At 38.4% G+C, this 23,292-nt stretch overlaps 4 protein-coding genes across 7 annotated transcripts; 1 reads left to right on the forward strand and 3 right to left on the reverse strand.

Annotated features, from left to right (window-relative positions):
* Positions 1 to 1,513: 1,513 nt before the first annotated feature.
* Positions 1,514 to 2,691, reverse strand: LOC129379485 (interleukin-8-like). The gene is made up of 4 exons (XM_055060288.1): positions 2,476 to 2,691; positions 2,279 to 2,387; positions 2,114 to 2,191; positions 1,514 to 1,781 (listed from the first exon to the last, which is right to left on the reverse strand). The coding sequence occupies exons 1-4, from the start codon at positions 2,537 to 2,539 to the stop codon at positions 1,679 to 1,681; spliced, it is 354 nt and encodes a 117-aa protein (XP_054916263.1). The 5' UTR covers positions 2,540 to 2,691; the 3' UTR covers positions 1,514 to 1,678.
* A 6,666-nt stretch (positions 2,692 to 9,357) lies between these two features.
* Positions 9,358 to 10,465, reverse strand: LOC129379479 (growth-regulated alpha protein-like). The gene is made up of 4 exons (XM_055060283.1): positions 10,328 to 10,465; positions 9,935 to 10,043; positions 9,759 to 9,851; positions 9,358 to 9,654 (listed from the first exon to the last, which is right to left on the reverse strand). Exons 1-4 carry the CDS (start codon positions 10,386 to 10,388, stop codon positions 9,603 to 9,605), a joined length of 315 nt encoding a protein of 104 aa, XP_054916258.1. The 5' UTR covers positions 10,389 to 10,465; the 3' UTR covers positions 9,358 to 9,602.
* Positions 10,466 to 11,357: 892 nt separating this feature from the next.
* On the reverse strand, positions 11,358 to 12,325 carry LOC129379516 (permeability factor 2-like). Its single transcript, XM_055060329.1, has 4 exons — positions 12,199 to 12,325; positions 12,001 to 12,112; positions 11,836 to 11,916; positions 11,358 to 11,620 (listed from the first exon to the last, which is right to left on the reverse strand). Exons 1-4 carry the CDS (start codon positions 12,260 to 12,262, stop codon positions 11,527 to 11,529), a joined length of 351 nt encoding a protein of 116 aa, XP_054916304.1. The 5' UTR covers positions 12,263 to 12,325; the 3' UTR covers positions 11,358 to 11,526.
* Positions 12,326 to 16,734: 4,409 nt separating this feature from the next.
* Positions 16,735 to 23,245, forward strand: LOC129379381 (protein mono-ADP-ribosyltransferase PARP14-like). 4 transcript variants are annotated; one of them, XM_055060139.1, is made up of 8 exons: positions 16,735 to 16,783; positions 16,868 to 16,932; positions 17,308 to 17,348; positions 17,989 to 18,874; positions 18,960 to 19,550; positions 21,106 to 21,245; positions 21,518 to 21,698; positions 21,834 to 23,245. In XM_055060139.1, the coding sequence occupies exons 4-8, from the start codon at positions 18,025 to 18,027 to the stop codon at positions 22,112 to 22,114; spliced, it is 2,043 nt and encodes a 680-aa protein (XP_054916114.1). In that variant the 5' UTR covers positions 16,735 to 16,783; positions 16,868 to 16,932; positions 17,308 to 17,348; positions 17,989 to 18,024; the 3' UTR covers positions 22,115 to 23,245. The 4 variants fall into 4 exon arrangements, with proteins under 4 accessions (XP_054916114.1, XP_054916113.1, XP_054916115.1 ...); XM_055060138.1 differs by having other exon boundaries at positions 16,753 to 16,932; XM_055060140.1 differs by having other exon boundaries at positions 16,753 to 16,932; positions 17,992 to 18,874.
* The last annotated feature ends 47 nt before the right edge of the window (positions 23,246 to 23,292 follow it).

Consider the following 23,292-nt stretch of genomic DNA (forward strand, 5'->3'; position numbering starts at 1 on the left):
GGATTCGAAAATATCTTAGTCAGGTACTAATTATTAGATACCAAGGTACTAGTGTGTGTGCATGTGTTTGTGTTTAACTATTTTTTTGTAAATGAAGAGGATTCACACCATTATTCTAAAACAGACCACCCACTGGCTGCATTGATGATATTCTGAATGTTTAACCCTGCAGAGGAACTGTGCGTCGGTAGCTGAACTATTAAAATCACACACATTTGACCATTTTTAGAAACATGAATGTTTGATTAAGATAAACAATCAAGCAGATCTGGAAAAAATTAAGAGACGACTGAAAATGATCAATGTCTCTGATTTGACTCTTTATAGGTTTATGTTTGAGTAAAGTGAACATTGTTCTTTTATCCTATGAACTACTGACAACATGTCTGAGAAGTTACAGGCAAAAATTTAGTATTTATTTGAAGAAAACAAGAAATGGTCAAAATAACAAAAAACTTGCAGCTTTCAGACCTTAGATAACAAAGAAAATAAGTTTATATTCATTTAGAAACAGTAATACTAATGTTTTAACTCAGGCAGAGCTCAGAAATCAGTGTTTGGTGAAACAACCAGGAGGTTTTCAAATGGGTTCAGCTCTTCATTTTTTCCAGAGCTGGATCCAAGTCCAGACTTTGACTAGACCAACATGACAAAAGAACATGTTAAAGCATCCTATGAAACAAATAAAGCAAAACTAATGATAACTTAGCACAAACAATAAGTGACAAAATTAACTAATTGAGATAAGCTGGAAACAACAAAGTCTCCCCCCTTCAGTCTTCCAGAAAAGCAAATGGTTCGCTCCAGTTTTCCTCCTCCAGCTGGTTTATATCAGCAGCACCTCAAACAAAACACAAGTGTAAGTAAATCATTGAGTCAGACATTAACTAAAGTGTCGACCCATTAGAAAATATATGTCTAAATGAAATAACTAACTTGGACTGTAAGCTGTAACTAATATGAAGAAAACAAATAATTACTAACACGATGTGTTAAGGGTGACTGTGGTTGAATGGCAGAGCAGTCGTCGTGCACTCGGAAAGTTGTAGGTTCGATTCCAGCTTCCTCCTGCCACATGTCGATGTGCCTCTGGGCAAGGCACTTAACCCCAAATTGCCTACTGGTCTGCGGAAGAGAATTTGGTGTATAAATGTGTGAATGTGACTCTAGCGTAAAGCTCTCCGAAAAGCTAAATAAGTTCAGTCCATTCATCATATGTGGAGGTAGGAGCATCCACCACACACACCACAAAGGTAATAATGGGTCAAAGCTTGTTTAGCTGCTCCGGAGTGAAGGTGAGTGGGATATTTGGAGGTTACAGGTTGTAGGTGAGTCACAGCAGGACCAGACATTATAGTTTTGAGCGATTCTCTTTGTACGTGCGTTGACAAATCGAGGCAATTTCCTCCACCGTGTCTTTCAATAGATACCAGATAAGCCTTCAACTGCAAGTAATGTTTCTGTACAGAGCAATAAAAAGACAGAAGTGCTGTGTTTACACATGGATATTTATTTAAGTTAAGCAAATTTGTAAATATTTATGTATTTACATCCTTCAAAACTAAATGTGCATATCAAACAAAGTAAAAATCCACAGATTTTTGTGAAAGTCACATTTTGCAGATTAACCGGGAATTCAGTCCTAAAAGAGATCCTCTAATCTTTAACGACACTGATTTCAGACAGACGACGTTGCTGTTGCTGCTGATTGTGTTGCAGCTGCAGTTGTTGTTGTTCTTGTTGTTGTTCTTGTTGTTGTTGTTGACACTTTCTTCTTGCTCCTGTTAAGACAACAAGCCAAATGTAAACATTTTGAAACCACCACTGTTAATGCTTCTAAAAAAACGATCTGAATTTGTTTTACTTATTTAACACGCTACAACATGTTAGGTTAGAGCCTAAAATGATGAAATTGTCAATTATCTTCTCCAAGAGAATATTTAGGAACCAACTGTTTAGGCCTCTGTTAGTGGTAGAAATAACTGAATTCTTTAGATTTGATTCCTGTTGACTGAATCACTTCAGCTACTTCGGCTGCTACTAAACATCAGTTTTATATTTTATGTAAAACTGAACTGAAAGGTGTTTTAAAAGAACTACTTTTTCCACTTACATTTCTTTTTTTAGCAGGTTTTGGGTGAAACTTGACTTCAGGTCGAGACAGATCTCTTTATTATCGTTCCGGACGACTCTGCAATAACAGAATAATAAATTGGTTTTTAGTTTTCAGTGTTGTTTCTCACCATTTTGCCAATTTTTTTTTTCTGCAGGGACTTACATCACTTCGCGGTTCTTGCAGGCCTGATTGGGTTCAAGCACCTTCACTTCTTTGATGAATTCACATCTTACTGCTGTGACCGTCTTTATGCATCGGCATCTCATGATAGCTGGGGAGAAATGATTACAGCGTAAGTAAAGAAGGTAGTTTGTACCCAATAAAACGACAAAAAGAAAATCTTTGTCCAGCACACTTACGTCCTGCTGAGGTGCAGAGGAAGATGCAGGCCAGAAGAACGATGAGCTGGACAGCAGACGTCATGTTTGTCTCAGATGATAAAAATGAGTGAAACTGGTCTCTCCTCTCCAGACTGAAGGACTTCTCCTCTCTGTGAGTTTTGCTGTCTGACTCTGGAGTGCCATGAGCTTCACCTTTTATACACTCACAGTTGCAAAAAACAGGCTTCCTCAGAAGTGAAAATGAAAATCTAAAACTCCTTCCCCCTCTAACTCATCCGTCCGTTTTCTCCAGAAACAGGAGGAGCTCCCATTTCCTTTTAAGGATTTCTGTGCAGAGGGGAATCCGTGCTTCACAGGGAAACAAGCTGAGTGACCTCAGGTTGCACCCGGCATTCATGCTGCTGCAGGAACCAATGTTTAATTGTTTAAGTCAGAAACCCTTCACTGACACGGATTCATTTTAGAGTTGTACAGTCTGTCTGATATCATAGTTATGTATTCTGCATTCCTTTAGTTTAATACTTTTATTTAAAGTTACGGTTGTCTATTCATTTTCCTCCAGCACTGATCTTTCTGATCTTTCAATGTACAGCCAAGAATTTGAAGCATCACTTCACTGCTTTGCTCTTCAAATGAATCTATTTTACAGGTCCTGATGGTTCAGGTGTGTATTTTTTTTAACAAATAAAAACTTCTGATATCCCAAATAAAATGGTGCAGTCTTCATCCCTCCCCACTAATCTCCATTTTATGATTATGTACGTTTGCTCAAGTCTCTGATGTTCCTTTGTCTTTTCTTTTTACGTGGAAAGTACTCCTAAATAATGATGGTTTTCTTAAATGTTTTCCTGGAAAGGTTCACTGGAGTAATTTCTGTCATTAACTGTGAAATATTTTGAATTTCCCACACAAAGCCACTTCCAGGCTGGTGTTTCTGAGTCTGTCTCTGTCTTTAAAGTTTCCATTTCAAATGTGTGCAAAATCTGGTTTAAATGAAGCAGATTTGAACCGAATGAGATTTTCTACACTAATTGTTCATGTTGGCATTTGTTGATAAATGGGGTAATGTAAATTACTAAATTGATAAATTGATTGTGAATTGTGTCACATGTCAGAGCGCTTTAATTCATCTGAAATAATAGAGGAAGACAGAAATGGGTTGGAAAGGATCTGATTCCTTTTTTAGATATTTTTTGTATTGTTTACTTCTTTTTAGCTCTTCTTCCACTTTCTTTAAAAAGTCTATTTTGCTGTGAACACAACAGTCACATAAAACAAGTCAACGTTTTGCTGCAATTGTTTTGTCAACGGTGGGCTTAAGGTATGTAGTAAGGGGTTAATTTAGTTGTTTGTTTTTTTTTCATACTTCCAGCTCAACGTTCGCCACCGACTCAACAACATCAAATACTGATGCCGTTGAGACGAGACAAGTCAACGTGAAATCCAACAGCTTTGAGTGGCAGCGTGTCGTAATGCAGCTGGGAAGCATCCAACTCACGGTGACAGTTTGACCTGTTGACAGATCCACAGAGAAGAATGTTGATCACTTTCCTCTGATGGCGGTGAACATAAAACACCAAACTCTTTTTTTTTTAAAATGAAAACACTTTAGTGTAAAATCGCTTGGTTCGCATGCGAGTGAGTGAGTGAGTTTCAGAGCACTGACAGAAGCTTCACAATTTCAATTAACTTGGAAGCCAATTTAAAAAATCACTGCCTTATCCAGTGCAATTAAAAGTGCTTTATTTGTGTGAACACAGATGATTAAAGGAGGGGATGAACTCACTGAACAAGGTGTTTTCATTCTCATCTCTTCCCCCTCCTCTTGACTTAAATTCATACTTAAATTCATGATGGAGGGAGATTCATATCTCAGGCTGTGATATCGGTGAGATAATAACCTCAGCCAAGAGGAAGAGGCTGTGCTGGACGCCTGCCAGCATTCCTGCTTTTCCAATGCGAAACCCGAACCCACGAATGAAACCGGAACAAGTTTCCAAAAGCTTGGAAATGGTATAATTTGGTGGTTAGATGAAAATGCAGTTTCTTTTCTGCGCCATGCCTTGACTTTGTTTGATTTGGTCACTTTGTGCTGGGATTTTTTTTGACTCATTTCACATTAAAGCTGTTTTCTCATCGTCTCAATAATCAGTGTCACATTTGAACAGAATCACTAAAAACAAAAAATACATGGCATTTTTTATTGTGTCATTGCTCTGAAAAGCGTTGTATTCCTATGAGCGTGTCAGCTGCAGATTATCTTAACAATAGGCACGACTTATATTTCCAAACAGCCAAATTAGTGTTTTCTGAAAGTGTGATAACTGGATAAATATCCCACGCTCTTTCTGACATCTTCACCCGTTGCACATCTTCCTGGGTTGTGCATCGGCGTCGGATTTATTAGGGCCTCAATCAGTGACTCTAATGTCAGTTATTCGCATTTGAAAGTCATTATTCCTTTATTACATCATTTCGCTCCCCGGGTCGCAGCTTGCAACAAATGTAATGGCCAGCTCTTTTAGTTCTCCTTTTGCGCTGACTTCTTTGGAAAGAAGAAACGGTGATTCCTCAAAGTAAAAAGAGAAGACACGCCAATTAAAAGGTCTTAAATGGGATTCTTGATTCCAGATAATGTGAAGCTCAGAGGAAAAATGGGTCATGCAGGTATGAAGCCTAGAAAAGGGATTTTTTTTATTCTGCTACTTTTGCTGCTTTCAGCATTTCAGCTTCTTTAAGATGACTTAAGGACTTTTCTTTCCTCCTGAGGGGCTGAATATGATTGAATCAGATGGTTGATTCAATACAATTGAATATAATTCACATGTGTATTTACGTTACTCGGTCTAAATATTTTAAGATAGAAATAACTGTATGCTTTTTAAGTGAATGTTTGATATTCAGTTCAAAACTCACAAACGACTCAAATACTCAAATGTATCACTGTGAGTTTAGCAAAGAATAAACTCATGGGAGGACAAGCCCCTACATGGGATGTACCACCAGCAAATAACCCAAGTGGCTGATATCAGTAAATCCTACCAATGGCTGGAAAAAGCTGGACTCAAGGACAGCACAGAGGCCCTCATCCTGACCGCCCAGGAACAGGCCCTAAACACCAGAGCAATAGAGGCCCAGATCTACCACACCAGACAAGAACCAAGGTGTAGGTTGTGCAAGGAGGCCCCTGAGACAGTCCAACACATCACAGCAGGGTGCAAGATACTGGCAGGGAAAGCGTACATGGAACGACATAACCAAGTGGGCCTGGAAGGTGAAGACCACAGTGGTGCCTGTGGTCATCGCACTAACCGCACTTTCTGTGAACTGCCTTCCTTGATGCATAACCATGGCATGATAGTGGAAGACAAGCAACTTTGACACATGATGTTTGCTTGGGAGAATGACTGGATTCTTGGATACTGCATCCAATGAAGCATGAAGGTGACCTCCAACTTTCATGAGGCCTTCATCCATGTAGGGGTCAAAAGTTACAATGGAGCTTGAGCTGTGAAGCTCCATCGTAACGTGGAGAGAAGTGTACTCTTCAGGAAAAGCATCCTTCTGAAAAGACTTGAGAATGAGATTACTGGCAACATTCAGCTCCTCTGGAGAGAGTGGCTGTCTACATTCATGCCAGCCCTTGATGAAGGGTTTGACACATTGCTTGATGAATGAGAATGAGCTTGGTGAATTAAGGCACCAATGGCTCGGACGTGGGGCTCCAGGTTACAGTTCCAAGGACCCAGCCGGGTCCCTGGGAGTACCTGGACCCCCCCTGCCTGGTGCGAGATGCCTGGATCATGGCAGGTCGGAAACAAGACTGTCAAACTGGTGTGGGGTTAAGGCAGGTTTTAAATGGCATTTCTCTGGATATAATTGAGATGGAGGCTCCGTTTAGGTTAATTTTGCAAAGGCTTTCCAGATGTAAATTCCCCCCGCAATTAGCAAACCTACCCCTAAAGCTGTACCAATGCCTATTGTGACATTCTTTAGGAATTTGCTCTCTTCTTTTTTCTTATCTTGCGTTGCTTTCATTTCTGCCTCTTTTTGGATTTCCTTCACCTCCTTTGGTTTCGCCGTTTGTGACTTTTTCAGGATTTCCTTCACCTCCTTTGGTTTCGCCATCTGTGACTCTTTCTTGAGTTGTGTCCATGATCTCCACTGCTCTATCAACTCTTGATTTTAAATTTAAATTGGCCTCTTCCAGTAGTTTGTGAAGTAATTAAATTTTCTAACTTTCTATTTGTCCACACATATCAAGCTGATGTCCAGCTGTTGCAGTTTGTATATGTCCTCTGCTGCTCTCAAAAGTCTGGTTTTTATACATTCCATATGGAAATGGTCATCTGAAAGATGATTCTGAAGTCCTTGTGCTAAATTGTCAGCGGACATTATGTTTTGATCTTTCAAAATGTATCTTACTTCAAAGACGTTATCAATTAACTTATCCACATTTCTATTTATTTCCATGTCCTTTTGTTTCTCCATCTGTGATATTTTGGCAATGTCCATCTCCTCCTTTTGTCTCTCTGTCTCTGTGTTGTTCTTCAGTTTCATCACCTCCTTTCGTACGTCTTTTATCTGGTTGTCCAGCTTTTGCAATTTGTGCACGGCCTTCACTGCTCTGTTAAGTCTTGAATTCAAACTTAAATTGCCCTCTTCAAGTAATTCCTGTAATATTTCAATTTTTCTAATTGAATATTTGTCCATCAAGCTGATGTCCAACTGTTGCAGTTTGTCTATGTCCTCTGTTGCTCTCCAAAGTCTTGCAGCTGATGTTAAAATGGTCATCTGTAAGAAGATCCTCAAGTCCTTGAACTATATCATCATCAGCAGACATTACGTTTCGATCTTTCAAAATTAATCTTATTTCATTGACGTCATCATTTAACTTATTCAACTGTGTATTAATTTCCCTCGAGAACTCAGAGTTTTTCTTCATTTCTGTCATAGTCAGTTCGTTTAAACACAAGCCTGGAATGTTTGAACTCTTCACTGTCTAAATGTGTCTTTTGATGAACTTATATTCAAGAATGCAGAGTTGTGATGTAATGCAGAAAGTTTTGTCCAAGAGCTCCATCTTTTCTGTCCCCTTTCGTTTCTCTGCTCTCTGAAAAATATCTGGTTCACTCTCATTAGCGTCCAGAAGGTGGCGCTGTGCTCTGGAAAGCATTACTACGCCCTGCTGAAGCAGAGAGAGACGTCAGCAGCCGGCCAGAAGGTGGCGCTGGTCCGTGTGGAGGACCACACACACACACACACACACACACACACACACACACACACACACACACACACACACACACACCCACACACACCCACACACCCACACACACACCACACACACACACACACACACACACACACACAATTTGCCTTAAAGCCTTCTGGGTGGCAGCAGCTGCAGAGTTTTTCTGCAACAGGAAGTCCTCTCTGCTTTGTATTGGTGTCACTTTTTAAAGTTGCTCTGCACAATATTGTATTTATTGTACATAACTATACCGCCAGCAACCAGAACCATTGATGCAAGGCAGGATGGATCCATTTTTTTATGACTTTTACACTAAATCAAACTCACAGTCTCCTCTCCATCGTCTCTTTGCGTTACTTGTCCAAGTTAGACCCTCTGTTCTTTTACAGTTTTTAAATCCAGTATCAACTGACAAGATACCAAGTTTATGTTGTATTTTTTTTTATTTTTGTTAAGTTTTAATCTTTACTCATCAGCAGCTGGACAGGAAGAAGTCAGAGAAAGAAGATGACGACATGCAGAAAATAGTTTGGGAATCAAACCTCATCAGAGCCTTAATCAGTGTCTGTAAAATAATTCATTTATATTGGTGTAAAATGGTGTAAAATAACTGTTTACACCATTTCTCCCTCAAAAGCACAGCTTATTGAATAGTCAGCTCCTTTAGTTCTCTTTTTGTGGGGACTTCTTCAAAAAGCAGAACTGTGGTTCCTCGAAAAAAATGTGAGTCTTACAAACAACAGAGTTCTTGCACTTGATCCCAGATACTGAGAAGCTCGTTTTAACAAGAATAAAAACATGTTTTATATAAAGGGGAGTAAAGGGATTCTCCAGAATGTCTGGCGTTCTTTTCTGACCTGTTCAGATGTTGCCAAACCAGAGCTGTTCAGGTGAAGCTCTGACCAAAATGCCTGATTTAAAAACCAAAGTGAGCTCAGTTTCCTCTGGTTAGGATGATCAATAATCATCAATTTTGTTTTTATTCCTCCGCTCCGCTCATCACCTTTGAATTTGAGGACAATTTAGAGACCAAATAACCTAAAGGTCCTGTTTCTAGGCAGCAAGAAGAAGCCAGAGTGAGAATCAACACCATGCACGGCGAGAACATGCAAACTCCATGCAGACACAACTGCAAAAGATTCATTTTGAGAACATTTTAAAGTTGCGTGTAACCTGTCATCTGACTACTGATTTTAAAGTGAATGGTCTCACCTGAGGCTCATCATTAACATCCTAAGAGCAGAACAGTTCAGTGTGCGATCCCCCCAGTTTTCTAGCCGTGGAACAGAAACTAGTCTGTCAGTGTGAGCAGCTGTTCGTTTTATCTGAGTTGTCAATGAGAAGCATGTAGAATCTCTCCAGCTTCAGGCGGCCTGGATGTGTATTATTCTGAACGGTTCTTCAGTTCTTTTCATGATTATCTCTTGTAAATCTGTGCCCTTCGGTCTCGTTTCTCTGTTTTTCTATTTTAACACTCACTGCGTTTCTAGAGGTGTAAACAAGTGTTGAGATGAACTGACCCAATAAAGTCAAATCAACGACTCTGTGTGTGTTGGAAAGTCAATGAGACGAAGTAGAAGCTGTAAGTTGCTGCTTTAAGCTTGAACAGCAGCCATTAATGTAATGCAAAATACAACCACACCACAAAGATGACATGTTTTTTAATGCAATTGAAGCATTTAATTACAACACAGTGGATACAGGATAACTTTCTGTAATATGATTTCAGTCTTAAAAGTAAAAGAATGGCAGCAAAATGTGACAGATGCATGAAATTTAGCAGTGCATAAAGAAGAATGGTTCAAACATATTGTCTGTTCATTGGATTATACTAAATGAACATGAATAAGCCCGCCAACTACCTTAGGCCAGTTCTATGATATTACATCATTTATGGCAGAAGAGAGGAATTGGGCAATCCTGGTAGAGTTGGCAGTGGGTTCCTGTGAAGAAAGCGAAGGGGGCAATTAGAAAAAGCTGCTGCAGCTGCAAGTTAACTTTGTAGTTTCATGTTAAGCTTAAATGAAAAACAAGCTAAAATAATTACTTTTCCACATGAATTGCCATAACTTGCAAGAGTCTTTTGGTGAAACTTGACTCCGGGTCAAGACAGCGCTCACTCTTATCTTTCATGACGGCTCTGCAATAGAAGAATGGTAAATAATCAGTGCTCTTCAGTTTTGTTTTTGATCGTTTTGACAAATTGTTTCTGCGGATGCTTACATCACTTCGCGCTTGTGGCAGGCAGGATGGGGTTCATACACACGTACATCCATGACGAGAGACAGCCTCACTACTGACATTGATTTGATGCAACGGCAGCGAACAACACCTGGACAGGGTGAGAAAAGCCATTTATTGTCTAAATTGATGATCTGACTAAATACCATAGTTGCCCTGCAAAAACGAACTGTCTCTAATTTATGGTGAAATATTGGCAGCTGTGTGTTACCAGCATTTTACTTTATAAATACAGACTTTCATAAGGTAAAATTCAGTCGACAACTGCCAATATTTTTACAATAACTTAGAGATGTTTTTTTTTTTTGCAGTGTAATGATTTTTAAAAATGTTATTAATTATTGCATATGGAAATTCTTTGCACAGTACACTTACTCTGTGAGGTGCAGATAGTAATGCAGGCCAGAAGAACGACGCCCTGGATCGCAGACTTCATGTTTGTCTCAGATGGAGCAACAATAAAGTTTTTTGCAGTGATTCTCTCCGGCTCAGTGTGGAAGCGATCTGACTGCGAAATACCGTCCCCTTCACATTTTATGCACACATGGATGCCACAAATGATTCTGCTCCGTTCTGAACCAGTTGGAGCGTCCCACTCCCTTTTATGGACTTCCTGCCCTGGAGGAAAAAACTCCTTCAGTGAAGAACGGAGAAGCTTTTTGATTTGACAGACAGCCATCACTGATGAGGCACAAAGAGGTTTCGTACCAGCAAAGCCTGGTGTGGCCCCTGCTTCGCAGCTGAAAACTTAAGTTTCTCCATCATCTGCTCAGAGTTTACTGTAAATAAATGAGGTCATGTGATTCCAAGGTGGTTATTTGTTTTGATCGAAACATTTGAGACTTTAAATATTTATTTTTTAAAAGCATTTTGTACATTCTGAAAATGGATGTTTTTATACATATTATTATTATTTTGAGTGAAATCACGTTTTACTTTCCTGAGATTTTAGAATTTATTTTATTTTTTTTTTATTTGTTTCGATCAGGACTCTTGAGTTTCTCATGTTTCAATAAACTCGACAGATCCAGAGGCTTCAAAACTTTATCACAAAGTCTTCAGAAAACAACGGAAAGCTAAATAAAGTTGGCGTTTGTTCTGTTGGCATAATCAACCTTGATTAAATATAAAAGAGGTCTGAGATACAGCAGCAATGCCAATGTAGGTATAAAGTGGAGACTCAGATTTACTATGAAATCATTTGCTGCCGGCAATTAAAAGCATAAAGTGAAAGCAGAATGGAGCAGTGTTTATTTGGTTTTGTATTTATTGCAATTTAACCATCAACAGCAGGTGGTTTTTATGTACAGTGCAATAAAAGACAAAAAGACACATGTATTTGAAATAAACTAAATTATGAAAACATATATAAGTCTGCATCTTCCCAAAGGGAATGAGGCAAAGCTTTTCTTGTACATTAAAGTACAATCTGACAGATATTTTGGAAAAGTCACAGTTTGCTGATTTTACAAGCCTGTTGTTTCCTGAAATAAATATTTTAGTTTTAGCTGCTGGTGCAAATGTTTGTAGACCTAAATAAAGTCAAACCAACACAAACAGAGTGAATAGCAGCTTCAGTGTCGATCCCTTGTGGCAGACGGTGATGTTGTTGTTGATGTTGATGTTGTTGTTGTTGTTTTTGTCGAGAGTGTCTCTGCTGTCCTCTGCCTGTGAAGGAGACAAATATTTTTAAACCGTTTGTGTTTCTTTAAAAATGGTCTGAATAAGGTTTTTGCTCGATAAAGGAAATTCTGTAGTCGCAAAAAGAAAAATATCAACAGTTATACGTTTTTGTGATTCCTGTTGACTGATGCCACCAAATAACTATTTAAACTTTTATGTAAAAGTGGAAAAACAAAACATTGTAAACTTTTCCCACTTACAGTCCTCTTTCCTGCAGGAGATTTTTGATGAAATCTGACTCCGGATCAAGACAGCGTTTACTCTTGTCGTTCATGAAGGCTCTGCAATAACAGAGGAGTAAATTAGTTCTCAGCCTTCAGTGTCGTTTCTGATTATTTTGTAAATTTTTTCCCTCTGGTACTCACATCACTTCTTGCTTGTTGCAAAACGGACTCGGTTCAAACACCTTCACATCAGCGATGAGAGGGCGCCGTACAGTCGAGATGGTCTTTATACAATGGCATTTCGTAATAATAGCTGGGGAGAAATTATTGCAGAGTAAGATAGGAAAAAAGTTCATACCCAATAAAACAAACAAAAAAATCTTTTTACAGCAAACTTACGATTTCCTGACATGCAGTGGAAGATGCAGGCCAGAAGAACGATGAGCTGGACAGCAGACGTCATGTTTGTCTCAGATGATGAAAATGAATGAAATTGGTCTCTCCTCTCCAGACTGAAGGATTTCTCCTCTCTGTGAGTTTTGCTGTCTGACTCTGGAGTGCCATGAGCTTCACCTTTTATACACTCACAGTTGCAAAAATAAGTCTTCCTAAGAACTTAGAAAAAAAAAATAACTTTCTGCTCTTTCACTTCCACTACTACGTAATCAACCTGATTTCTTCTGTAGGAGGAAATCCTTCTTCCTTTTATTTATTTCCTGTGCTGCATGGAATGACTCCTTCACTGTGAACTCAGGACACAGGCTTGAGATATGCTGGTATTGGAAACACCAGCTTCTGTGCAGCTGGACTTGCTGCTGATGAATGTCTGATAAGTCAGTAAATCCTCACAGTGCAAGTTTAAAACATTTTATTGTTGTATTTTACAGTCTTTCAGAAATCGGGGACATGCCTGACATGGTTACAGAAAATCTTCAAGAAAGTTTGTCATCATTCTTTGGTATATCAGGCAAACTGGATTTTGGAGGCAAAAAAAGAGGCGATAAAAGTGAGAAACATGTTAAACTGTGGATAAATCTAAATAGGAATTAACAGATTATCTTAACTAGTTCAGAGTTATTAAGTTCTTTGTTTCATTATTCATTAAATTCCAAACTTAAGCTGCAACTAAATTTAATTTAAGGACATTTTTACTTTATTTAAATACATGTTCTTTTAAGATTTTGGTCTGAAGTTTCATCAGCGTTTTAAAAAATTACTGAACTTAACTTTCAAGATGTTTTATTACCACTGCCTGATTGAAGTTTTGGCATCAACCCCCTAATTATTCCCCCACTTCATAGTGTTTTTTAGGTAAACTAGTGAGAATCAGGTCACCAGTTTATTAACCAGGCACAGAAGGAAACTAGAAAGTGTGCATTTCCTGCAAAAACGTAAGTGTGAATGTTGAATGCGTTTGTTGAAGATGCCAAAACGTTTGAAATCAACTGCTGAACACTTGCAAGAAATAGGCAGACGCACCAGAACAAATTATAATCTTGCAAAGTGCCTAAATGGGATTATTATGACAGAGAAACTGTTGAAGAGAAGTAAAAGCTTTTGAATAATGAAAAAATTCCACCTAAACAGTATTAGAAATTGCTTGAGAACAGTGGTTCCTAACCTAAACCGTATGGTCACCGCAGTTTATAAGGTAGAATTATATAAAAGTAGCTAAAATATTAATATTTGCATCTAGGCTTCCACTTGCATCTAGAGTTAGAGTAACATAATCTGTGCAATGTAAAAAAGTAATGTAAAACCTGGATTTTGAATGAGACAGAAACGTTCCCCTATTGCTTCTGATAAAAACGGTTTGAAATCCAAACCTTTTATGGTTCTTGAGATATCAACATTTGTTTGGAGGCATCGTTTACAAGGTGACTATAAAAACATGCCACATGCAGCACGAAGAAAACAACGTCAAAAGCTCAAATTATTCCGAGATGTTAAACGGCCTCCAAGTCCCTCTGAGTCAGGACCGACCTCTGACCCGGGACCGACCTCTGACTTGTGAGTTTCTCTTCTTCTGACCGTTCTCTATAAACCCAAGACATGATGGTATGTGAAAATCTGAGTAGAACCATTATTCATTAAATACTCTGACCAACCTGTCTGTCACCGATAGCTATGCTACGTCCAAAGTCACTTTAATCACTTTTCTTTCCCAATCTGATGCCTTGAACTTCATCAAGTCACCTGATGCCACTTGGCTTCATGTAGAGGATTCACTTCTTGGTGAATAAGGTTTTGTACCTAATGATCTGGCAGACTCATAAATGTAGTCTGTAGTGAAAGGGGTGATGGTTAAGGTTTGCAGCCAAGTACTTCTTGGAAATCCCTCTAATTGGGTTTCGGGGAAGTTACAGAGACAGGAATTTTCACATGACTAGATAACAGCCGATCAGTTACAGCTGGGAGACATTTTCATTCTCATCTGGTCTGAATCAGTCGTCAGATCAGATTTCAACCTTAGTATGTGTGTATTTATCTGCATTCATAGGAAAACTCACAATTCACCTTTTTGTCAGCAACAAGTTTGTCAAACAATTTATGTTTTTCTGCAAATAAAAATGAATACATGTTTATAGAATTTGGCCATTTAGATTTTTTTAATCTGGAAATTTGGCATTTTGTCAATCCAGAGGTTGATATCAAATTTATCATCTTAATTTTATAGGATATTATGTTTGAGGGTTATGGATTAACTGAGAATAGATGTCACCAAACAGAGTGCATCCATATCTCATGTTGAATGAAATCCTGAGATCTTCACAGAGCATCTTCTTTTTGTTCAAGTCGACACATTTGTTTAGTTTAAAATGCTCAAATGACTATTTCTTTACCTACAGTATGCCTATGTTCCTAATTAAAATCTTAAGAATTAAAATTTTGTTATTCCCAATTCAAAATAAGGGGTTGCATCTCTTTCCTCTCAAAATCCCAGTTTAAGCAATTCGCAAAGTCAGCACCAATAGTTCCCTTTTCTGACGATTTCTTCAGAAAGAAACTTATTCCTCAAAACTGATTTGACTTGACGTAGTTTTAACAATTTGATGATATCACTGTTTTGCTTCACGTTCTTCACCACATTTCAAAGTCAATGTTAATTTTCAAGGTTTTTTATTAATTCTTTACAAATAAAGCCAATAGGGACAAATTGTAACAAAAGTTACAATTTCACATTATTACAAATGCACCATTTCATTTACAGAAAAAAACAAACAATTATTTCATGTCACTTCAACTGTTCAACTATTTAACAACTTTCAGTGGATCAACAGCCACTTTCCACACCGAAGCCTCATCCTCATCCTCACGCTAACGAACCCACAATCTTTATGACATTTATTACTATTTCATATTTTTTGTATATCAGAATATTTTCTGCTTTCCATATTGTTTCTTTAATACAGATAATTACAGTCCACCAAAGAGGTTCACTTAAACCTGTTGTTTAGTGCAGAATCAAATAAATCCCCGGTATATTTCCGTGACCTCTAAGGAGGTCACATCATGGTTGTGACCTTTTTGCTTCGGCTGCACTAAATGCTAAATAAAGCAGCTAATAGCTGCAAGGAACTGGCCAGATGTTTTACTGCTGTTTACAGTTTATTGTTGTTATGAGTTTAACTCTTCTGCATCTGTGTGCCAACACTGAGCTCTGTAAAATTGCAACATTTGGTCTCCTTTTCCATTTGTCAGGCTACATAATAAAGCTTAAAGCGGAAATTATGTCGAACTGCTGAAAATAATGCAGCTGACTTTATGTGTTGGTGAGTTTACATAAAGCCGTTGCTAATAACCCTCTGGGGGACTGATCTAAATGTTGATCCCATTGTGGGTAATGGTGACCTGAAGGACCAACACAGAAAGCCATTTTGTAAGAAATTTAAAACGTTGTAAAACACCCGGCCATTACTGCAAATTTGAGGTGCAACAGCATTTCAATACAGTTTAAAAGTGCAAATAAAAAAATAAAAACCACAACAATACTAGCAAAATATAGAATGATTACCTGGTAATCAGGTTGTGCGTTAAGGCCCTGTGTTTGGTCTTAGATTACTCGTTACTGAAAAATGTGGTCCGAAAACACTACATATGAATCCAGGACAACTTGTGATTTTCCAGAACTCCCTTCTAATCTCAAATGTAAATATGACCATAAGTTTCTAAAATTATATAGCTAGTAAATAGAGCCAAGCCCATGTTGTAAAGATATGAAAAAGATATGGAAGAGATATACAAGTTATGCTTTAACTGGATAATTTAGTTGTTTAAAATCTCAGAAGAAAGGATTGAATAAAGACGCCGTTTACTGTGGAGGATGCTGTAAACTTCATCTGCTGAGTTGGATGGTTACAATCTGTTTCCGCCTGGCCGCGGTTTGTGATCTCAGTGCGACATCTAGTGGTTTGCTGTGGTACAGCAAGATGCCAGTTTTACTAAAGGTATTAAAAAACATAGTGTAAGTTATTTGGTTTTATTGTGTTTTACATAATGTCGAGTGACTATATATTAAATCAAATGGAGCTTCAAATAGAGCAAAATTTGACACATGTTAATAAAATAAATGTGACATCATTTTGAATATATTTTGCTTCCATTAAAAAAAAACCCAAAAGAATTTCAAGATTTTATCCAGTTTCTAAACAATAATTCTCAGACTTTTTGATAGTCTCTACTAGTATTAAAGTTCTTGCACCATGTTGTTTTAATAAAGCCTCTTTTTCACAACCACTTACAAAGAGTAGAAGATGAGTTTGATTATTCAAAATTAGATTTTTATTTAAAAAAAAAAAAAGGCTGTAAACTACAACCTATTTAATTCATCGTGCCATTTGCACAACAAAACACAAACAGAAATGTTGCCATAGAAGGAAAACCATTTGCATGTTTGGGAGTGTCAATGTAACACACAGTAAATGAAACTGAAACTAAAAGCTGTGATGTGAGATCAGCAGTCAAGAGTATAGTTCTTGAAACGGTGACACATTTATTTATTTATTAAAAGTACTAGAACTGATTGATACAATTGATAAATATCATTAAATAATTTCTCTGGAATCAGGGGAGATTAAATCCAGGAGAGCAGAGATTCTGGGGGAGGAACTGAAGAACCAGCAACAACAGTCGGTGAGTCGTGTTTGGAAACAAAGCTAACTCTCGTCATCAGGACTCATAACAAAGTTAGCTGCCAGTTAGCAGCAGGCTAACATCCATGCTAACTCAGCCGTTGGTTCCACCGTTAGCATGTCTGACAGGTTAGCATTAGCGGACTATTCCTGACAGAAAGCGGCGACACGGTTTATCTGAGACTTTTATGTTTAAAAATTAATAGTTGTGGGAGAATAAAGGAGAGGAGATGATAAAATGAGTGTTTATTTAATCCAAAATGAGGCTGTTCTTCTTCTCTGACTTATTTTTCGTTGTCTGCTCCGTCCATCCCGCAAAAAAAAAAAAAAAAAGGAAACGTCACATTTTTAATCTGCTTGAAATGTTTTCTTCCAGATGTTTCCACTACAGAAAGGAACTACAATATTCAGCAAAAGGTGAGGTTTTTTTTTCTGGAAATGCTATCGTGATAATAGTTCAAATGTCCCTTTTACCGCATAGAAATGTCAGATACTTGTATAGAGCCTGGTCATGACACCCAGAATGTCACCTGATGTCAGTTCAGTTGATTGAACATCATTTGGAGACGCAGTTAAGCAGGGCTCTTCAAATCCCAGCCCTGAGGGCCGATGTCCTGTTTTTATCACACCTGAACACAGTCTTTAGCCTCACATTGGAGATCTTGACTGCATATTGAAGAAGCGATTCAGCCATTTGGTTCAGGAGTGGGGGTTTTTTTTCTGAATGGGAGTAATATTAATGTTTTGGATTGGACCATGGTCGCCTTAATGTGAATCTGAAAAGGATTCTGTGCAGGGAGCTAAAGGTCAGGGTAATGAAAATTTTGAAATTAATATTTTTTGCCTCAGATATTTCCGCATTGTATTTTTTTTTAAATAAAAAAAAAAAATTAAAAATAAATTTTTTCAATTCTCTTTTGAGACATGCCTATTTCATCGTGTCTCAGACGACTTGAATAAAGAAAAGTAATGTTGATTCTAAACCTGCCATGGGTATGAATAATTTTGGACTTACAGGCAGATGAGAATTTTATTTGGGTCTTTGTTTTATTTCCAGAAGGACCCCTGTCACAGGGAGGAGCGGTTCAGAGTGATGTCTTACCCAAAAGTCGACATCTCAAGAAATACAAATATAGTCACCTTGAAAGGTTCTGGCAACATAAGACCTTCTAACCCCCATGGACAAAACAGAAATGATTTGGAGAGAAGAATAAATCTTCCTCAAGATGTAATAACCTTTATTAAATCCAGTAATGCCGTTCGTAAGTACCAGACACTCTTCCAGCAACGGCTCAGGAATCCCGTGTTCATAGAGGTCGGGTCAGACTTGGTCTTGTTTTGTAAGTGCCCTCGTGAACTGGATGAGGCTCAGGCAGAATTGGTGGGAGATCTGAGTGTGGAGATTGAGAAGCTCCAAGGTGCTGCTGCTGTTCCTCCAGATACAGACAGAATCAAAGAAACCCTTATGAAAGCCAAGACGGACCTAAACCGTGATGAGCTCAGGGTGGACTTCAGCTTCATCCCTGGGCAAGGTGCAACCACAGTGGCCAAAGTGCGCCTGGTGGGCTACACTGACTATGTGAAGAATCTCAGAGATGTTCTTCAGGATTACCTGTTGAATCAGGTTTTTACAAAAGAAGTTCTGCCCCTGCAACATCCTGAAATGGTTGACTGCTTTGGCAAAATCCTAGAACTGATTAGCTTTAAGCAAACACAAGTTACTTTGAAACAGTCCCTTCTTCCCAAACCCACCGTAGATATCTCTGGCCCCCGTTGCCATGTGCAGGAGGCCCATAAGGCTCTTAGGTCCGGATTAGCAAGTCTGGCATTCCAAAAGTTGGTTTTAGATGGTCCGGGAGCTGTACGTTACTTCCAGGCAGAAGGTAAAATGAGCAAAGAAATGGTTGAGAGCTCCTGTAAAGTTCTGATCCAGGAACGTCAAGGTAAGCAATAATGAACAGGAGTACCATGAGTTTTCTTCTAGCTACATCTGACTGTCTAAACATTTTTCTTTGAAATAATTTGCAGTATCAACACCAAGACAATTTATTCTTTCAACCTCAATTCTCCGTCATACGACAGCCACCAGTCAGCAGTCCACTTTCCTGTTTGTGGGCCTTCAAAGAGAAAATGTTGAAGAAGCCCTAAAAATGGTTAAGAATCTATACCAAGACCACAGCGTCACAAAAACCTTCACTAATCAGGATCTGGCAGACCTTACAGAGGAAGACATAAGGAAGTTGATGAACCTAGTTGAGACTCAGGGCCTGTATGTACAGGAGGACCCCTTCAGCCAGGGTGGCTTGACGGTGAGCGGGTTGAAAGCTGGTGTCAACCAGGTGGATCAAATGCTCCAAACACTCATTCCTCTTAGGAAGGAACTGAGAGCCAAAGAGGAGGAAAGTCTGTACCCTCGCGTAGTTTGGTGTATTCTGGGACAAGACGGTATCTGGGAGAGGCTCCCAAAAACAGCCAATTACAATCTGGAAAAGCGTAACACCACAAAAGGCATAGTGGATGTACACAGGGTTACCTGGAGTGTGAATCTAAAGAAGATGGAGGCCCGAAGAGATTTAACCAGACAAACAGCCAAGTTGAAACGACTTGAGAATTTGGCAGGTAAGGGGAACAAATGGTTTTATTTGAGTGTTGGTTTCATGATGGTTTCAGATTTAATTTCCAAACTTTGAAAGAGGCAAAGAGAGCAATATTTGCCTATCATTTGCCTTTTACCTTGCAGACTGACTGCTACCTCAAAGACAAAGTCAGACTGCCATGAATCATTTTGGGATTGCTAAAAAAAACATGTTGGTTGAGCTTCAGCTTACGTCATGCCATATATACCACTATATGTTCACCAACATGCCACCTGGTTTAGAACAATATAAACATTCTGTGTGATGGACCGAATTGAACACAGGAGTCGTCACAGGAAATATTAGAAAAATAGGGTTTTCTTTTGTTTTAACCCAAAATATTCTATATGAGAAAAAAATATCAGAGCCTCAAAAATGCAAACAAACTGGCTGCACAAGCAAACATAACTAACCTAACAAAGAAATGACCAACTGGCTGATCAGACCAGTTAAAACACAATAGGGGTAACTAAACAGAATACAGATGTCAAACATATATATACAAATATTCACTTAGATACAAAAGTTAATCTAAACAAAGAAAACACATCCCCCCTTCACCAGCAGGAACTAGTGGTGCAGTCCAATCAGCATTTAATTTTATTGAGCCCTGGCCTCATCTTTTGTCTGGCAACTCCATGGCAGGTAAGTACGGACAAAAAAACAAAAAAGAACTAATCTTAAGCAAACAATCTGCAGTTACCAACTTAAGAGTGAGCCCTAATGTTTATGGCTCCTCATGTTATCTACAGGCTTGTTCTGCCTTTTAGATCACTCTCTAGGTGGCTGTCGTGTTGATGTATGTTCTTAGAAACAGACAAATAAAAAATAAAAAAAAACATACGCTTACAATGAAAATGCATTCTGAAAGATGGTTAACTGGGCTGGAGATCTACAGATATGATCTTTTATTCTGTGGCATTTCTATAAAGTCACAGATGAGAAGTTTATTATTGCTAGTAAGTGATGACGCGTTTCGCAAGGAAGTAATTTATTAACCAACTCTGACTTCATGTAAGAAGCTCAAACATTAAGTGTGTTAAACATGGTTGGTTTGTCAAATACATGAACGAATAACCTGATAAAGTTTTAAAACACATATACACACAACTTTTTTTTTAGAAATTAACGTGCTCATAGACTGTTTTTCATTGTTGATATTTTGACACAACGTGCAGAAAGTTGAATGCAACCCTCATTGTCAACCTATACTAGTTTTAATTTCAACTAAAAGTTGAAAATATTTAATCTCATCACTGGAGTTGTGCAGTTATAAGTATTGCTTTTGAAAAGGAAGATATCTCAGAAAGATGCATTGTTTAAAACGTTTTATTGGCTTTGCTATGATAAAAAAATAAAATAAAAGGAAGCATTAAAATCATTTTGTGGTACCTGAATCACAGATGTGAAGTGCCAAATGTTTATTCATTTCACCAAACAGGTTACTTGTTATAATCTAACAAGTGCATTTACGAAGTTTCCAGAATATCTTTGTGTGTTTCTAACATCTTCTAATGTCAACTGTGACACTTTGCTAGACTTTATATTTCCGCTGTACTGGGACAAAATGTCTAATGCTGAATATTTGGAAGAAGTGCTGCTGGGTCCTTCATCTGCAGAGTATCGAACCGTCCAGCAGGCATTCAGCAAAACTGCCCATAACAAAACCATTGTGAAGGTAGGAGAGCTCTTTGTTTTAGTTAGCTTCTTGTTTTTGTCTCAGTAAATGTGTACCCCATCATTAACTCGTAGTAAATGTGTACCCCATCATTAACTCGTAGACAAAGGTGTGCTCATTTTATCCACTCATAACATCACATTGTGATTGTTATGAGTTGTTACATGCTGTGTAATAAACAGTATGTAATCAAACCTAAGCAATGATTTTTGAACGAATCATATAAAAAAATCAGTTTTATTGATCCATGATCTCTTTTTCCTTCCTGTCAGATTGAACGCTTGCAGAACGTTCACCTGCGACGCACGTATGAAATGCAGAAGAAACACATCTCTGAAAAGAACAAAAATGAAGGTGGAGCAGTTGAAAGACTTCTGTACCATGGGACAAGCCAGGAAAACCTCAACTCCATCAAAACCAAAGGGTTCAACAGGAGCTTTTCTGGGAAAAATGGTAATGTGTCTACTAACTAGTTCTTCTGCAGATGAATTGTTTGTGGAGATTTAGGATGCGTAAAGAACCTGTAATAACGTACCTGGGCACTTTCCTGGACCATGAAAGGTAATTATGTCATTTTGTCTTTCACAGCTACTGCCTTTGGTCAAGGAACCTACTTTGCTGTAAATGCCAGTTACTCAGTGGACTATTCCAGTCCCGCAGCAGACGGTACTCAAACCATGTTCGTGGCCCGAGTCCTGACAGGCTTTTTCACTCTGGGCCGCAGCGACATGAGGATGCCTCCACCTCGCGACATCCAGCAACCCCATGACCGCTACGACAGCTTGGTGAATAATATCGACAACCCCAGCATGTTTGTGGTGTTCCATGATAACCAAGCGTACCCAGACTACCTCATCACCTTTTGTTAAGCACATGTTTAAAAAAAAAAAACCCTTGATGTTCATGTACCAATTCATACCTTTGCAGTTTCTGTTGTTTTGACCCTAATATTTTGTGAAAACAATGTTTCTGTTCATTAACGCCTCAGAGACATAGTTCACAGTCTGACACCTGAAGATTTAAAGTCGTTCGCCGCAGGACTGAAGGCATCGCCCAGACTAGAGACTCATTCTCTTGAGACCTGCAGCAGCATTTTTAATTGAAATTAAGGGCCTTGTCTGAAGAAATACAAATACCTGAAGAAAAGATTCTGGACCAGAGGTAATCAGTTAGCACCCTGGTGTGGAAGAAAAATTTGCAAATATATAACGATGTGAGGAAGGAATTCAGTCTACCTTGCAACATTATGGCTTTCTGTTAAAAGATAGCATTGAGGAGAATTACAGCCGGGACGCCACAGGGATCTTTTTCAGAGACAGTGAAGAGTTAGCACTGTTGTCTAGACATATGAGGTAGTGTACAAGCCGCAAAACCAGAACAATTCAGCTGAATCAGCAGCTGAATCAGCTGGTGTCCTATTGATTAGCAGGCTGTGATTTGTTTTCACGTTGGTAATTATGTGAGAGGAGATGGTTTAAAGGAGATATTTATTTTTTTAATATTTTGAAACTTCATTACAAATGATAACTGCGTTTTGCCTACTGTCTGTTCCTGTAATGTTAAATCAGAGGACAACAGGGTTGTTTACATGTGCAATGCTTCCAGCGTGTTTGAAAATGTAACATCTTCGGAACGCCTGGGTGCTGCAAACTTCTCATTTGTAGTTTGCTCTCCTCCAGGAATCCTGGCTGCAGCAGACTTTCTAAGAGAAAAAAAAAGAATCAGAATTTCTGAAGGTCCTATGATGATTGATTTTCTTTTAACTCCTTTGACTCTTAAAATTAGAGGCCGAACCAGTTCACACATGTCAGGAAACAATAAAACTGTAAAAAGTTTCATTATGCTTACCTATCTGGTATGTGTGACGCAGTTTGAGTATTACTTGTGTGTGAATATGTTTCTTCTACACAGTGAATGTAGGGTCACTACAAAATTGCACAAGTTATGTCATGACCGCAAGAAATGTTAGATGCTGTGTTTGTACATTAATAAATATTATCATGAAGCCATGATCAGTGGGTTTCACTGTCTTTTATTTACTTTGCTG

Source organism: Poeciliopsis prolifica, unplaced genomic scaffold (genome assembly GCF_027474105.1).
Source record: "Poeciliopsis prolifica strain line A6 unplaced genomic scaffold, Auburn_PproV2 SCAFFOLD058, whole genome shotgun sequence".
NCBI lineage: Eukaryota > Metazoa > Chordata > Actinopteri > Cyprinodontiformes > Poeciliidae > Poeciliopsis > Poeciliopsis prolifica.